Here is a 17,541-nt window from a genome sequence, read left to right as displayed (position 1 = left end):
CCTTAATTTGTGAAAGTATCCCTCTTTTATAGATTATACTTCAAATGGTGTAAATCTACTTTTAGAAGGTTGTTTGCCAAAGTGTTACCTTCTTTTTTGTGTCTGTATGTGCATGAAAAATATAGACATTATTTCTGATTGACAAATACATGTGTCTTTTTTAGGCACGTATATGTCATCTGCAGGATCACATGTCTTACTGTCATTCTGTTTCATGTACTGGGAAACTCAGCGGCTTTTCTCCTGCCTAGTTTGATAATACTGGCTGTATATTCTGGCTGTCTGTCTTGCCTTCTGATTACTCAGGTGGCTTTTTGTGGTGCTTGTTTAATGCTCAGATGCCTTTGGTAAGCAGGTTTGAAAATTGGCTAAATACTTTAGAAGAAAATGGCTTCCCAAGAAGGAAAAAAAAGCCATATGTTTGCTAAAGAAACTGCAGGAGGTACATCTAATATTATTTTTATTTTTTACAGTCAGATGTTAGTTTTCAAAACAGTCTGTGAGTAACTTCTTGCTCTGATTTGGCTTCAAACCTCCTCAAAGCAAAGATTCTGTTAGCTTTTTTGGTTAGCTTGTGGCTTACTTACTTACTGTGGAGACACATTAGATGTATATGTGTGATTAATTTGAAGGAACTTACTATGGGGGAAAAAGATCCCAGAGGAATCTTTTTCATTATGCAACTAGCAAAATGAAGACCCATTTGAAGTAATAGAGAGTCTGAGTTCCAGGTCAACATGAGCCTGGGCTTGCAAAGTCTGTCTGCACATGCAGGCTCAATGCAGCTCCAAAGCACATGTTCACAGCACAGTGTGTTTAGCCAATTCAGTTCTCTGGTTTACTGCAAAGACCTTTGATCTTATGGAACTGGAGGATGTTTTCTGTTTCTAAAAGCCTAAAGAGGGTACTAAATGTTAATTTCCCAAAAACGAGAGCTGAGAAGAGTTGCTGACATTTCTATTTTGGAGTAATCTTCTAAACGGCTGTTTTGCAAGGTGACAAGCTCTGAAACAGCCGTTTATAATCACTGTCTGTGGGATGATTAGGCAGGGAATAACTGGATTTGTTATGGACTCTCCTTAAAATTCTTTGTAATGGGAATGTTCACAGTATTACGTGAAGGGTATGTTTCTTCTTTTTGGTTGGTTTGCTAGGTGAAAAGAAGTGTTTAGTTCAAGCAACTAATGTCAGGTGCCATAGGAAGATTGTCTTCAGATTGTCTTATTTGTTACTTGGTATTTACAAGACAGTAATCATTAATTTGCCTAGTATTATTTTCTAGCTCTCTTGAATTGTAGTTTGGTTTGTTGGTGATTGGTAGGAGCAGAAGTGGTACAGGGCAAGAGACCTGGGAGAAAGAGTTATGAATAGGTAAAAGAGGCTAGAGGACCATTAGATAATGAGACTGAAAATAAAAAATGCTGCAGAAAATTGTCCTAAGGACAAAGTGTATTAAAAATAAGATCCACCTCTAGACTGTATTAAAAAGCAATCATGTGAATACCAGAACTATTTTAGTCTGGTTTTCAATAGACTGTTCTCCTATAATTTTTTTGGCATTTAGCTTAAGAAGTCAGACTTTAGTCATTCTTTGTGCTGTTGTTAACATAAAAGGCTACCTCATTTAAACTGAATTTTTTTTTTTTTTTTCTTCAGTCATCACAGCTTACAGGCCCAAGAAGAAGACCTAGCAGTGATAAAGTTGTTTAGCCTTGCTAGTGCAATTAGGCCTCTAACTCTAGATCTAGAAGAAGGGTAAACAGCCGAGACCACTTGGAGGGAGTTGAAGACTCTAGGTCTCTCACTTCTGGTGGAGCTCTTGTTTGGACTAGAAAAATGTCAGAGATGCCACCAAAGGAGTAATGGTTCATACTTGTCTTGAGGGTGATCTTAATCCTCTTCACAAGAAGCGTTAACCTTTCTGCTGAGAGCTGTGTTATTGTTTTGGAGCTACTGTGAGCATTCCCATGCTTTTCTAAACATCTCTGCACCCAAAAGACCATGAGGGAAGCATGGATACTCCAGGATGACTCTGGAGGTAGGAGGAGAGTACATCAGAGTAGAGGAAGACAGGGTGGGGTGCCTGGAGGCTGTGACCAACCTAAGCATTTGCTGGTTGTGTATTATCACTGGAAATGAGCACAGGTATCTAACCTGTTTACTGTGCTTTTTATTCTGTTTTTGCCTGACATGTCAGGAGGATAATGAATCTGACGTGTTTTGAGTGCTTATGATTGGGGTGGCAGGGCCAGGGAGGTATAAGGAGGAAAAACTTTCCAGTTTTGGATCTGGCCGGAAACACTATGGTAGTAGTTTTGCATGTGGTATCTTATTTCAAAATCTTGATGCCTCACAGATGGTCTTTGGACTGGGGGATCTAGTTCTCAACCTGAATGCTATCATATTTATGTGGTTTTCATTTTGTGTCTAAAGATGGTGGCTTTATTAGGAATGTTAAAGAAGCCTCTGAAAGTAATGATGCCTATTAAATATGTTCAGGCAAATATGAACATGATGGGGCAAATAGCAAGCTAATGTTTACGTTTCAATTATATCAATTAATGGTGTAGTACTTAAGCATACACCTGCAAATACAATGTTCACTGTCCACAATAATCCTAAATTATACCATTTTCTGCAGTCTGTAAATTAATATATGTAAATTGAACTCAATATTTAAGTCAAAATGTGTATTTTTGAATTTTAAAAAAATGTGCTTAGAAAATGTACTTCTTGCTCTAACATGTTATTGCCTTTAAAAACAGATCTTTGAATTGCTTTTTATGAAGACCTCAGTTTACTGTGTGACACTATATGAATCAGCTTTGTGGACTTCTAGTACACACAAAACCACCATCACAAGTAGAGTTTATGACTGTCAAAATCTGGCTGGAGAGGGGTGATGATAAACAGGAGATATTTTATTAGGAGTACTTGTGCTTTACCTATCCTTTGAACAGCTACATTCTTCTCTTGAGGCAGAGCATACCTCATGAGCTTCAGAGTCAGTAGAGTAGACTTGAAAAGAGAATACAGACTGGCTTTTTCGAGTCTTCAAATGGAAAAAACCCCAAACCTACTACTGAATTAAAATTAAACATGCTCTGTCTCATATTCTGTCTGAGCCCACAGGCAAAAATACTTCATTTTGCTACTTGTCTGGTCTTGTAGGTACTTTTGCTTCAGAATTTACTTGAACCCACTTAAAGACTAGCATCATTATGTGTGGAATTCTTATAGGTGCATCTTCTAATATTCCATATCAAGCTTTACTGTTGGATTCACAGATTTCAGTTTTATCATGTGTCAGGTATTAGAAAATCCCATGAACTTCAAATGTTTCTTAACTGTGATTTAATAAGATACATATACCTGTGAAAACTACAAGGAGCTTTTTTTAATTATTTTTTTAAGACTTGTCTAGCGATATGCCTACATTTAAGGGATTGTGTTCCTTAGTACTTTGCCATAAAGTAGCATTGTACTAGAAAGTCTTTTCTTGTTTTTCTGGGTTTGCTCATCTGAAAATAAAAACTCTGGTATTGCAGTTTATGTTCTAAGAACAGTGTGTATTGTTTGCAAGGTACAATATAGAGGAAACATGATTGTGCATGAGGGACTGTTGCCAAAACCGTGTACTGTGTTACTTCAGGTCTCATGAGGAAAGTGAAATGATATCCTGAAGTCCATCTATTGTCGCATTTATTGCTTACAGTTAAATAACTACTGGAAGAACTTTACTAACTAAGAAAAGGTGTATTTCTAGGCGGGATGTTACTCCATCATCTGAAAAGCTCCACTCAAAACCTGTGTAAACAAAGAGAGTGTACATGTGTTTTCATGAGATGAGGTGTTTTAAGCTCTTGTGCCTAGTTGCTGGGTTTCTCTGCAATCTCTTGTGTTTTGCCTTTTGGGTCTGGCAGAAGCCACAGGCCATGTGAGATCTCTGTCATGATGTGACCTTGCCTGGGTCCTCAGCAAATCCAGAAACCAGGTGCTTCTCCTCAGACACCCTCTGGGACAGTTTCTCATCCCTCTGCTCTAGTGTGCATGCAAGGAGGATCTTCCTCCAGCCACATTCAGGACTCTTGGAGTCTCTTTACTCTGTCCAAGCTTAATACAAATGGGCCCATGGGTCAGGAGAATATGGGAAAGGTGCTGTGAAGCTGTCACTGAGAACTGAAGGTTTCCAGCTACAGCTGAGCGAACTCAAAGAACATGAGCCACCTTTTACTGTAACAGAAAGACTGTTCTGTAACATCCTGCTGAAGCAGGACCTTATAGAAGATCCTCATTGATTCATGATGTGTTTGAATGCTGGGAAGAAAGTATTTGCAATTAATTTTATACAAATATTATGAAATGAGTATGGTTCAATAAAATCCCTGCAAATTCTTCAGAGGATCATGTGTTCAATAAGTTGTTCTCCAGCATGATATCTATCAGTAGGAAACCTTTGGTAAGGTAACAGAGGTTGTTGCTGTGTTAGTAAAAGGAAAATTTCTGGAGTGTCTACTTAGCAAAACAAACATTTTATAGTACTGGCCTTTTTCTTTCCTTCTCTGGAATACCATAGCTAGATTTAGCATGACAGAAAATTGAACCTGTATGGCTTGAAACCATAGTCAGGTGTATTATGGAATTTAATTTTCACTGAGGGAGGGAAGTGGGAATGTAGTAAACATTTCTAGGAAGTTTTATTTACATGTGCATAATATGTATCTATATGTGTTTCACGGAAGCACTGTCTTTTAAAAAGTCAGCAGTATTATATGCATTGTTTGTCTACCAGTAAATGCTGTCAGATCCTTTACTTGGAGTGTATTTAAACTAAACTTTTTGAAGGTAGCCCAACAGGCCTAATTACATAGATCTTTGAAAGTTAGTGGGAGTTGGAAATTTACTTCCCTTAGCTTTTCTAAAAATTCTGGACTTCATTTAAAAAGACTAAAACCCTTCCATCATATGAATCCTGGAGTAGGTGAGAAGGGTGAGAAGACAGCAGAAAAAAGAAGGAAATGTTACTGATCCTTCCCCAGCTGTGATGGGGCAGGCTCTGCAACTGTGGCTAAGCATTACCCTTTGATTTGTTTCCGCAGGACTGTGGCATTCCAGAGGTAGAGTTCTGCCTGGCAGCTGGTGGTACACAGGGACTTCCTATCTACGTACAGAATGCAGTTGCCAATTTAGAAGAACTGGGTATTAAGAAAAACCTTTGTCTCAAAGTCAGATCGGGAGTGTGAGTACTGAACCATTTTAATAGCATTTTTCCAGCAGGTAGAGTAACAACATCATGGGATGAAAGTCAGTCAGCAATAGGAGCAATATTTGCGGGATTTTGTACAAATCGGTTAACATACACTTAGATATGCCCAGCTCTACACTTCAGCATTGTGCTGTGTGGGCTCCTAGTAGTGGAACCAAGTTTTTGAAGGCATTTTTCCTCTCATTGTTGGCAGAAGTCTTCTATAATTCCATCTTGAGTAGCTTTATAAATAGAAGCAGCAGCTCAGCTATAGGTAGCTTTTATTTCGTTGAAGAATAGATACTGTCTGTCTAGTCACCCACCCTGTTATAACACTGTTGCTGAATACCAGCAAATGAATATTACATCATCTAAGTATTTCTCAAGCTACAGCCGTATCCTGTCTTTCTGGAGAGAGGTGATGCAATATGATGCAGGCTTCTTGGTGGCCCAGCATTTCATGTATTGAGCCGACTCATCTGTTTCCGGGGTAAATGGCCAATACTTTACAGTTCCTGAAATTTGGGAGTTCTGTGCCTGTTCTCATAAATCGTTGTAACAGAATGGCTAATGTCATTCTACAAGAGTCTTGGATTTGCCTTTCCAGTGGAGCCAAGCCTTCCTTCCCACAATCTCACAATATGTCTGTGAAGCTTGAGGTGATGAACAAATTAAAAACAGTGTCTCGTCTTAATTTTCATAGAACTTAGTATAACTTTTAGCTGCTTCTGCTCTGTATGTATAGTATTAAGAAAATTGTTTTCCACATGGCTCCGTGACTCTTCCTCCATTCCTTATTTGGTATACTAACCTTGTATCCAACTTTGACACTCAGCTTTCTTTTTGACTTAAAACAGTCTAAAGGAGTCTCAGCATTTTTAATCTTCATGTAAAAAATTACAGGAGCCTGCTTTCCAAAGTAGTGTTATAAATTAGCATATTTTAATACATTCCACTGGAAAAAATGAAGTCTTAGAACTTAGAAGAAATTAGAAGCCTTTTAATTCCTATGGTGACAACTCTTGGTAAAATTTGATGCAATGTCTCATCCTCAGTACTGACACTGGTTTTGTATACTCAGTGTAACAAAATGGATGCTTAAAGTAAGCAAACAAGTTGGTAATTTTTATCTTTCATTTAGAAAAAGCTTGGACTGAGAGTATCTGATATCTTCCTGGCATTGATGTTGCCAGTGAATTTAAATATAGCTTTGCTCTGATGTGCCGGCAGCATCTAAAACATCTAGCTCTTATAAGTACAAAAAGGAAAATAATTTTAATAAGATCTCTGTATTTGCAATCTGTCTAATGAGATTAATAAATCCTTTATCCTTGTTGTTATAGGTGGCTTGCTTATTCAGACTTTAATTACAAGGGAGAGATGAAGGTTTTGGAAAAATCTGATTCACCGTCTGAAATTCCTTTAGCAGATGTAAAATCTCTGCGTCCCTTAAAAATGGTGAGGACTTCACAGTTCCCTAATAAGTTGTGTTCCTTCCTTTTCCTATTGTTGCTTCCCCAAAGGTTTTGACCTAAATATAGCTTAGGTTCTGATGTCCTTTCAAGGTTAATTGTCATACATTTAACACTTGTCTAACGCCACGGTGCATTTACAGTATTGTAATGACACGGTTGTCACTGTGGCTTGCTGGGTTTCTGAATCTACCCAAGTATGATCATGTAGTCAGAGGGAGTACCTCATTCACTAAAACATCCTCATATCTTCCTGAGAAACTGCTGTTGTTGAGTGGAGATCAAGACAGAATTGAAAGGCTCTTAATTGTTTTGCAGCCAACACCAATTCAATTCATAACTAAAAAAGTTGTTTTCTTTTTTAATAGTACAGCTGGAGTCTATTGGAGGCATAAAATAAGATGAGGGTGTTACTACTGAGTAATATCCTGTCACCGCACATTGCATAAATATGTAGTGAGGTGCAGCAAATGTTTCTTTTGATCAACAACATGTAGATCTAAATATGAAAGAGATATGGAAGGGCATAACACATTTCTACTGCATATATAGCAAGACTTACAGAAAGAGAGGTCAGATACCACAAAGGAATAAGACCTAACAGCTGTCTTTTTAGTTGCTCATGGGAGGTAGGTGGCTTATTTCCCTCACAGAACATCATTCAGTAACATTTCCAGAGAAAATGCATTTGTTGTATTTGCTCTTTGACCATAGACATGAATATGTCCACCTATACTTTCTCTCTCTTCTGGTGTTTGTAGTTTCTTAGCGTTCAGCCGTATGTGATCAAGAACTTTGAAATATATACAATAAAGTCTTAAAAGTTAGTTTTAAAAATTTGTCCATATAAATTAGTTTAAAAGAACATAGTAAATATTTGCTTTAGTTTGCTAATAGTCAGTGAAGGAATATTGTCAGATTGCTTGCACCCCTACAGGCTTGTCAAAATACCGATTTGTTTGTAGGCCAGGTTTAGGGTCCCTGGCCATGAGTTATCAGAATATTTAAAATAGTGATTAATTTGGCCAACATTGCAAATAGTGAATATACTTACAAAGACTTTGTGCTATGATAGTACTATAAAATACATGTCAAAGCATAACTTTGTTTTACATAAAAGCCTTTCCCCCCCCCCCTCCTTTTTTAGGGTGGACTAAAGGTACAAATGCCAATGAATGTTAAGGTAAGTACTGAGGACATTGAGAATAAAATATGAGCACGCTGGAAATAAAAAACCTTTATTTAAGCTGTTTTCTTTTTGAGTATGTGATGTTTAAGTATTTGGTGTATGCTGCTGAAGAAAAATTGACTAATGCTGTCAAGTGTACTTTCTTAGTAGTGTCTGATGAGATGTAAAAGTAGTAGTAGTTTGGCCTTTATGTATTAGGAGAATGTGGATTTACTACAGAAGAATTTTATTTTACAAAATAAAATTAATTTTCCTGACTGAATCATTAATCACTGTAATGGAAAAGGATCAGGAGAGATTTTCCCATTTAATGTACAACATTTTAAAAAAAGGAAGGGGGAGGGGAGGAAGGTGTCAGGAATAGGACCATTCCTTTCTATACCTGGTCTCAATACAGGAGTTGTAAGACGAGACCATGACTCTTCTGTGATTTGAAGAGCAGAAAGCTTATCCAGAGTTATTGCTCCATTTCCCTCCTTTTTCTAGTTCTCCAGAAAAAAATTCTAATGCTTTAGGTAACTTTTAATTGTACAAATGCATGCAAGAACCAGGCATTGTCTAATTAATATTGCAATAAATATTAATACTATTAATAGGTGATCTGTGTGATTCAGCAGATAAGGAACCTCAAGGGGGGTGTTAACTGCAGTCACTGAAGTAACTTCAGCAAAGTACTGAAAAAGTATTTTAGTAGACTCTTGTCTACTTTTGAAGGCTTAAGCACATTGTATTTATCTGAAGCCTATCTAAATCCAGATAGGGTCTCTTCAGCTTCTAGGGCACTCAAAAATCAGAAGGGCTGAGGAATGCAACTGAATTTTCTTCATATGGTGATGTCTTGTTGGAAAGGGAGAGAAGGTGTCTTCCATGTACTCTAGCAGCCCACGCCCCCAACTTCAAACTGCTATTCAGGCCATACTCAAGGTGTTGTTCAACATCATGTTTTCTAGATAATAATATATGAGAAAACCCACTTTGGAGGATGGTCCAAAGAATTTTCAGAAAACATCAGTTCTGTTCCAGCTCTGCTTGGTAGTGAAGAGGAGTTTCAGAAAATTGGATCAATACGTGTAATTGGTGGAGTGTAAGTATATTTCACTTCTATGTTTATTTCCTTTAAAATAGGAAAAATAAATGCTAAGAAGTACTAACTAAGGGGTGATTAGAATCTCTCACTGGTGAGATATTTTTAAAAGAAGGGAGTATGTGTTTATATTGTCAATTATCAGCTGTGGATAAAACCACCTCTCCATATGGCTTATCTGTCTAAGGGAATATAGGCAGATAAAACTGTGTGAGGGGTGTGAAGTCAGTGTTTACTCTTTGGATTACAATAAACTGGGCCACTTTGTTATGCAATGACACCATTCACACAGAGCTTTGATTTATATTGCTTTATACTTCTGAAAGTATCTACCTAATTTTATGAAATGATCTTGGGTAGGTGGTGTGGTCAGTGTTCAGTTTGACATTTTAATGCCTCTGAAATCTCTAATCTGTTTTATTGTCTTAATGGACACTTGTTTGGACCTTTGCCACTTGTTGCATTATACCTGGAATTAAGAATCTACCTATTTTCCCTCATTGAGGCCTCAGATTGATTTTTTTGTTGTCCTGCCCCTCTTTGTCATACATACGCGTGCATGAAAAGGGCCATGTAACGTAGTCTTACACAGACTACTCATGAGGTAGGCTCAGTGCCAGCTATTCTAGACACCTACCAAACCACATCTTGTTCTTTCTACCTCTCCCAAGACCCAACAGGATAGGACTGTTTGAAAGCATGCAGGATGGTTGCTTCTGCCAAAAATCTTAGCAATAAAATAGTTTTCAGAAACTTTTTTCCTTAGGGGATTTCAGTGTTAATGCTTCAACAGAAAAATTCAATTACTTACATCCTTTTGGCTGTATGCTTTCATATGTGTTGTCAGAACCTTAGAACAACTAAATTAAAAATAAACTTAATTGTGAATATTCAATCTATTCATAAATACATTATATATTCCCTACCTGGGAAGCCTCAAATGATTAAAAAGTCCTCCTTCTGTCTGTTGTGGCAGCTTTTACTTTTAATACTTTGGCAACTTAAACAGCTGAATTAATGTAAACCAAATGGTACTAAAAGTAAAGCTATCCCTGCCTGCCAAATTTCAATGCTGACAGAATTTTTACTGCAGTTCTAATACTTAGGAAATGCTTGCAGGAAAGGAGAAGGGGGAAGCACTTCTTCAAGTTAAGATACATTAGAGCCTTCAAAGTTGATGTGGAAGTTCCTTCTCATATCAAGTCTTATCTTTGTTTGAAATGTTTTAAAAACTTTTACTCCCTTAGTGCTAAAACATATTCCATATGCAATATATTATATATATTAAATTCATTTGTATATTCATATGCATATGTTTTTAAATTAGAGCAGGAAACAATATAAGAGGGTGAAATTTTGTTCTGCTAAAATCCATTAATTTTATCACCAGATCTAGCAAGGTTGCAATCTAATTCTTTATTAATATACTGAAGAGATCTACTGCTTGATTTTTATGATAGATAGTTGTTGTCTTACAATGTTTTGGCCACTAGATGCACACTAACCTCTACAGTACCAAATATTGGTACTGGGAATACGTCTGAATGTACTGAGAGGAGGCACAGGAGAAGTGTAAATAAATTTAATTTTTGTGTAAACAAATAAATAAACCAGCTGTTAGAGGAACAATCACATGTCAGGATTGTGATCCACAAAGAACACTTAATGGATGCCTGTTGTGATTTCAAACAAGCATTGCTTTGTTTCTTAGCTGAATCTATGATATTCATTTCAGTGTTTCCCCTTTTATTTATTATAGAAGATCATGTCTGCAGTTGTTTTGTTCTTAGTTATATCTCTTCTGTTGTGTGGTTGCTGTAGATGGGTTGCCTATGATAAGGAACGCTACAAAGGCCATCAGTACTTGCTGGAAGAGGGAGATTATGAAGACAGCCAGTCATGGGGGGGAACTGACAGTGTCCTGTCTTTCCGATTCCTTCAGGCTGTAAGTACTTTTATGAATTTCATGCAAATTATGCACAGTTCGATATGTAAGAGGAAGGTTATTCTTCTTATCTAGTACAGCTGTCTTGGGTTTAGACATTCTGTCTTTTGCCCAGTTTCATTCTCATTCTTTTCCTACTTGCTGAAATTTATACTTCACTGTATACATTGTAAAGCAGAAACAGATTCTAAATGGCCTTTGTGAAGTTTATACAAAGAATGTGTCATGCAGAATTCCTTGTCTACCTGCCAGACTTTCTAAGCATCTCACTTTGTGATTCAAGCTATTTGAATCTCTAGAACACCAGTTTCAGTTCAGCATGTGTAAATGTACACTATAGTTCTGCATTAAAATAAAAATAGCTTTTCAACACAGCAGCTGTTGCAGGCCTTAAAACAGCATTACCCTCTGTCTCTATGATTTTTGTGCCAGAAAATTTTGGCAGCAAAAAATAATCATGGTGGAAAAAATCCATTTTACTAAAATGTGTTTAGTGGAGGCAAAGATGAAACAATAATAAAAGCTATATCAGATTCCAGTATCAGAAGCCGACTTAGACTTTCCAGTGATGGGGAAATGTAGAATTAGAACTTCTTCATCACTTCCTTTGTGTGGTGTTTCATTAGGTGGTTGTTTTGTAGTGTTTTTGTTTGTTTGTTTGTTGTTGTTGTTGTTTTTTTGTTGGGTTTGTTTTGGGTTTTTTGGTTGGTTGTTTTTTTTTATTTTTTCTTGCTCGTTTGTGGGTTTGAGGATTTTTTATTATATGAATACTGTGAGCTTTAAATACAGCTGCAAAGAGCGACTCCTTTTGAGTATTAGATCACTCTGAGATTACTGTCTTGTATACTCAGATTACTCATCTCCTCATCTGAGGAGAAGTGATATTCCTGAGCCAAGACTTTTGTGAAGTTTGAAGATAGGCATTTAGAGCAAACTCACTGTCTCTGCAGTCACTATCCAAAAAAAAAAAAAAAAATCAGGAAAGTTAATGTGGACTCAAAAAGGCCGTACATTATTCATGGTCAGCTTAGGCAGGGAATGGGAGACTGGGCATTGACTTTTTATACATAGTACCGGTGTGGCCTCATGTGGGGGCCAGTCCAGCTAGACTTTTTTCTTGGTTTTGCTCGGGCATGACACCAGCTGAACTTGACTCTGTTGGCTTTAAGGCCAGCACAGACCTGAAAACAATTTAGCCTGGCTTACATGGCATGAAGCAGAAGCTAATAAGCCCTGTGTGCCTGAGTCAGCTCCAGGCAGAGTCATACCAAATGTCTTTGTGCCGTGCTCCCAAAGCAGGGAGTGTGGCACAGAGGCACGTAAATGGCCCTGTAGAGAGCCAGCGTGGGCACGGTGTGCCTCATTAGCCTGCATCAGTACCGGCTCTGTCAGCCTGGATTAGTTCTATGCAAAGCTATTCAGATGTTCCTGTGCCACTGTGCTCTACGTGACAGGCTCCACCAGACCTAGGAAAATCTAACCCATGTTTCTGTACACATACCAGTGATTGCAGTTGAGCTGAGGCTTGAGTTTAATTCTTTGACAAATCAGAAACGTTAGGCCTTGCAGACAAAAGAGAGATTGTTGCAAGTCACTCCCCACCCACTGGTGAAGATGTACACACGTGTAGGCATACTGCAAGTGCTTTCGGGTTTTATCTGTCTCAAATATTTCTTCTATGAACAGTCACAAGCTCTAATGTGGAGATTCAGGGAGCGTTTTCTAAGCAGAGATACAAAGGACTTGTAGAATTTTTTTTTTTCCAGCATACTGCCAGCTCTGTTATCAGCATCTATATTGGACACACCGGCATCAAATAGTGTTACTGAGGGCAGGCAGAAGTTAGTACTTTGTGCTGTCTTAGGGGACAGCTGCATTTCTTTCTTTTCTACACTGTCAAATGAGAGAATCTGTGAAGCTGGGGTTTGCCCATGGCTGTCATGATCAGGGAAAGAGCAAAGTTTCTGAGTCTCTTTCTGTGGAGGAGAGTATGTTGGCTTTGGAGCTTTTCCAGTAATGTTTGCAAGTCTAAAATGATCTGTCTTGGTCTGAAAGTTTTTAAGTATTTATCCTGTTGCTTATTGTAAGAGGAGCTGTAGTGAAAATACGTGGAGGAAAAAATAATAGCTGAGTTTGAAACATGTTTTAAATGTAATTACAGTTGTGGATATATTTCAGTATTTTAAATTTAGTCAAAGTAATTATGTGGAGATTTGATCTCAATGGCTTTTCAGGAACTCTTACAGTACTTGCTTTAGGACTGCTAAAAGTAGTGGTTTTTTTCATTTGTGCTAAAATGGCACTAGCTTGGGATTTGTTTTTTTTTTTGGTTTTGTTTCTCTAACAAATAGTCTGAAGCTGCTCAAGAGGATTTTTCCAGACCTAGCACTTCAGTTTCTAGCATATACCTGAAGTAGCTGCAACTTTTTAAATAAGTGAAAGAAGGAGATAGTCAATATGGTAGGAAAACCATTTTTTTTCCCCACTACTTTTCAGTGTCCTGTGAACAATGCAGAGAGGTTGAGTCACATGGAGTGTTTGTTCTAAAATTAATTTTCGTTGTGATTGAATCCTATACAATGGTGTCCTCTCAAGGGCCTGTTTGATCAGGTTCATCTGACCAAATGAATCTGTGTGCAGGCTTGGCCTGCCCTTAATTTCTAAGTGTTTTTTGATTATTATAAGTTATTTTCTCATTGTAGCCTTCAGTATCCAGCTATCTGGTTGGTAGCTTCTAAGTGCTACAGCAGCAAGTATTTAGTGTAATAACTTCTGTGACGGTGTCCTCATATTTGTGAATATCTGTCAGGTCCTGTATTTGCTTGATAGCCTTTTCTCTTGTTGCAAGATGTGCTTACTTGCAACTTCATAAGACATGGCTGAATGTTTCAGAAATACTGAAATTGAATTAAGTTCATGATTTTTGTTAAAAGTTAAAGGAATAGAGTGGATTGTGGTTTTCTGTTTGCCCAAGCAGTGACTGAATTGTGTGCTTAAAATTGCTAAATGGTTAAAAAGTTGAAGATTTGAAACCCAAATTCAAATAATCTGAAGCTATGCAAGTAATCTGGTCAAGCAGCTCTGCTATCTGATAGCATGAAGAAATGTCACATGCCTGTGTAAGAGAGAATGTAAGTGTCATGTGGGATTTGTTCTATAGTGATTAGTCATATGTATCCAAAAACTATAAACCCCTTGTGCTCGAAAGGTGATCATGCTCAGTCTTTTCATTCAGAAGGGATGAGGAGTGAGAACTTGAATGCTTGGAGTAATCATTTGCGAGGCAGTCAGAAGATCAGTTCTAAATCTCCAACCCTTCTCTTTCCCACACAAGCATCTTTGCACCCTCAGTCATCCTCACAGAGGAAAGGATGGTGCTCATGGGCAGCAGGTTCTTCCTCTCTTCAGTGGAAACCACTGAAGGCTGTGTCAGGTTGGCAGTTTTCCAGCTAAGGACTTCCAATGCCAAAATATCCTATAAAGATCCACACAGGGGACCTAAGTCCCTTCACTGCTTTAGAAAATGCTGTTTTTCAGACATTTCCAAAATGTTTTATGTTGTGAGCTGTGATAGCCAGTGTTCTAACTCCTGTGCTGCCTCTTAGGATTTCATAGAATCATCACTGGCACTTTTTCAGTCTGATGATGAAGATGGAAAAGCATTAAACATTACCAATGAAGAAATCCCTGATTTGGAACAGGCTGGATTTGGCCCAGAGACGCAGTCAATTCTTGTGAAAAGTGGAGTGTAAGTCTATTGAAATATATGGATGGAAGTATTAAATATTTTTGTGCACAGTTGGGTTTGGGTATATCTACTGAGAGAATATATTTCACATGATACAGGTAGTAAATATTTTGGGGAGAGTAATGTTTCTTTCCATTTACTTGGTAAATGGAAGAAGAAAATATTTTCTCTAGATCTCATGCCTACACCTTGATTTGAATTCATGACAGATTATTATTTATGACAGATTCATAAATGGGTGCTAAAAGGAGTAGGAAAGGAGATGTCCTCCAGTATCCATAATATAACAGTCCCAGGTGCTGGCTGACAGTGAGTCACACACCACCAAAAGTGGCTAAATTAGTGGCATCTCTCTAGCTAGCCTCTGTCTACTTCTGCCACTGCCCAGAAGCGTGTGTGTTCAGGGCTAGAGGAACCCTCTTACGTGGTTGGGAATTTGTTTCTTCTTAAATTAAAGCAGAGACAAAAGTGTGGCAAAAGCTTGAAGTGCTAACCATTGCAAGCTTGTGCTTTATCTCATCTTATCAAGGCTTGTTCATTTACTTCTGTTTTTTCTTGCACCATTTTTCTTAAATCCAACTGGAAAAGTTGGAAGAAAGCCCTGTCTGAAGGGTTGTTTAAACAGGTAAAGATTCAACTGAGAGAGGTTCAAAGACTTGTCAGTTGTGTCTTTCCTCTGGACTTCTAAGCAAGGCATCATCTCATGCTGAATGTATGTTTGATAGGACAGAGACCCACAGCTTTTGTGTTTGTCAAAGCAGAAAAGCAAGTGTCTAACAATTACACATCTCTCATTGGTTTTAATGTTGCACTGTCTGTCAGATGGACTTACCAAGAAAACTCTGAAGAAACTGTTCTATTTAACTTGTTACTATTGCCATCAAACTACCCAGAAAAATGTGATGTTTTCAGTTTAATTTTTGTGTTGTTCTCTAGGTGGGTCGCATATCAACAGAAGTATTTCTGTGGAGAACAATATATACTGGAGAAAGGAAAATATAAATGTTTCTTTGACTGGGGAGGATCTAGTAAAATGATCATGTCAATTCGACCTATTAAGCTGGTGAGTTACCAGAACATGTTATGGGGAGAACCTAGAAGAAATGAATGAGATCTTTGGAGTTCAGAGCATACAATGATGTTATAAAGTAGACTGTGCTGTTTATTTGTATATTTACTTGTAAACTATTTGAAGGCTCTTGTGAATGACATAATGAGTCTGTTCAGGATGGAGAGTGAAATGGATGCTTTGGCTCTTCCTATCTGTTGAAAACATTATCAGGAAAATTTTGTAAGAGCTTCCCTTTGGCAGGCTGTATTCATGGGAAGAATAACCTAGCCTGGAATGATTAATTTGCCTTAAAGGATAGTAATTTATAATGCTTAATTGATAACTGATATAAAAATACTTGATAATTTCTCTGGCCTATATTGGGTGTTTATAGCAGAGGTCTGACTCTTTTGTTCAATGTTAAAATATTTGTAATACAGTGAATAAAGACAGGAAATACTTTTAATCCATTGTTAAATCCAAAGTAGTGCAGCTTGTCCAACTAATTAATGCTAATGCAGGTTCTCTGTGTAAGAGACAGGTGGACATGAGCTTGCAGACAGCTGATGGCAGAGGCTGGGAAAGAGGATTGTGCCAAGAGCCTGGGAACTGTGTTTCTCTGCTCTTGAATTCAAACGTAACAAATTTCAGGAACTTGACTTGTCTTCTGGGAAATTAATTGAAATTAATTTTATGTATTTATATGCATGTATTCATATTTATTGTTGCAGGAACCTCTTGGAACAAATGAGCCTCCACATTTGGTATGTTGACATTATATAACAGTCTCTAGTACTAAACTACATTTAATCATTAAATACATGTAGTCTTGAATGTCTTTCTTTGTTACTTCAGATGATATCTCAGTATTTTCATCCTGATGCAGCACACCATTAGTGGAGGGAACTGGTAGATGTATAAAAGTTAAGTTTGCTAAATGCTAAATTGCTCTTTGCTTTATTCCAGATCACACCCTTTAGTATCCTGGCCTCAAAAATGCAAGCAGTTCAACAGGTTTTGCGTGACTTTGGGTCTCTGTAGCTAGTTATTTTCCTCTTCTTTCCTTCCTGTTCTGGAAACTCACCATCACGTGCATTCATCCTTCTCTTTGAGGCATATTTTCTTTCCATTGTATCTGGTTTGTCACTGTCTTGTTCGTATTTGAAATGAAGACAGTATAAGCTGCAGAAACTTGAACTGTGCTTTTCAAATGTGCAGGTGCCTCAACAGCAGAAGCTGGGTTTTTGAGTCTTGTATGCTAGTGGTTCTGCTCTTTGTAGTCTCCCAAGCATGTATAGCTGCTCCATAAGGAGCAGGTACCTCTTGCTCTTTGCTTCCCTTTTCCTGACAGTAACATGACCCTAACTGAACATATCCTGATTACAGTAAATCAATTATGAATCTCTTCTACAATACATTCTGACAATTTCAATGACAGTTGTGTATCAATTTGTGACAACATATAAAGAGAAAGTGATCCCTGTAATTCACTTTTAGTCTCAAGGAGTTATTTAAGGGCTTACACCTTTGGTCCTTAACCTACACAATTATGTTCCAATATTGTACCTTTGTGATATCTTTCTAAACCAAAAATCTGCTCCAAGTGTTTGTACTCGTGACCCTGCACGGTCATTGTCTCCCACAATGTTCTGTCCCAGCAAAGCTCTCCTTCCATCCTACATTAGTTGTCTGATTTTTCTTTTTCTGTCCTAGAGTGTGCTGCTAGCATGGGTGGTGATCTAAGTGGTTAAATTGCTCCCTCTGTGACATGCTTTTAATTAAGCCGTTTTGGAAAACTTCATTTCAA

At 37.7% G+C, this 17,541-nt stretch overlaps 1 protein-coding gene across 1 annotated transcript in view; it reads left to right on the top strand.

The window, feature by feature from the left end:
• The window catches only part of CRYBG3 (beta-gamma crystallin domain containing 3), a 46,794-nt gene that overhangs the window by 9,740 nt on the left and 19,513 nt on the right, over nt 1–17,541 (top strand). Inside the window, exons 5-12 of the mRNA XM_008945861.1 lie at nt 5,100–5,239; nt 6,589–6,703; nt 7,865–7,900; nt 8,857–8,990; nt 10,812–10,935; nt 14,541–14,683; nt 15,620–15,746; nt 16,466–16,498. Coding sequence (XP_008944109.1) covers nt 5,100–5,239; nt 6,589–6,703; nt 7,865–7,900; nt 8,857–8,990; nt 10,812–10,935; nt 14,541–14,683; nt 15,620–15,746; nt 16,466–16,498 — 852 coding nt within the window. The remainder of the gene's footprint in view (nt 1–5,099; nt 5,240–6,588; nt 6,704–7,864; nt 7,901–8,856; nt 8,991–10,811; nt 10,936–14,540; nt 14,684–15,619; nt 15,747–16,465; nt 16,499–17,541) is intronic.

Source organism: Merops nubicus, unplaced genomic scaffold, assembly GCF_000691845.1.
Source record: "Merops nubicus isolate BGI_N331 unplaced genomic scaffold, ASM69184v1 scaffold28, whole genome shotgun sequence".
Taxonomy (NCBI): Eukaryota; Metazoa; Chordata; class Aves; order Coraciiformes; family Meropidae; genus Merops; species Merops nubicus.
This window is presented reverse-complemented; position numbering and strand designations above follow the sequence as displayed.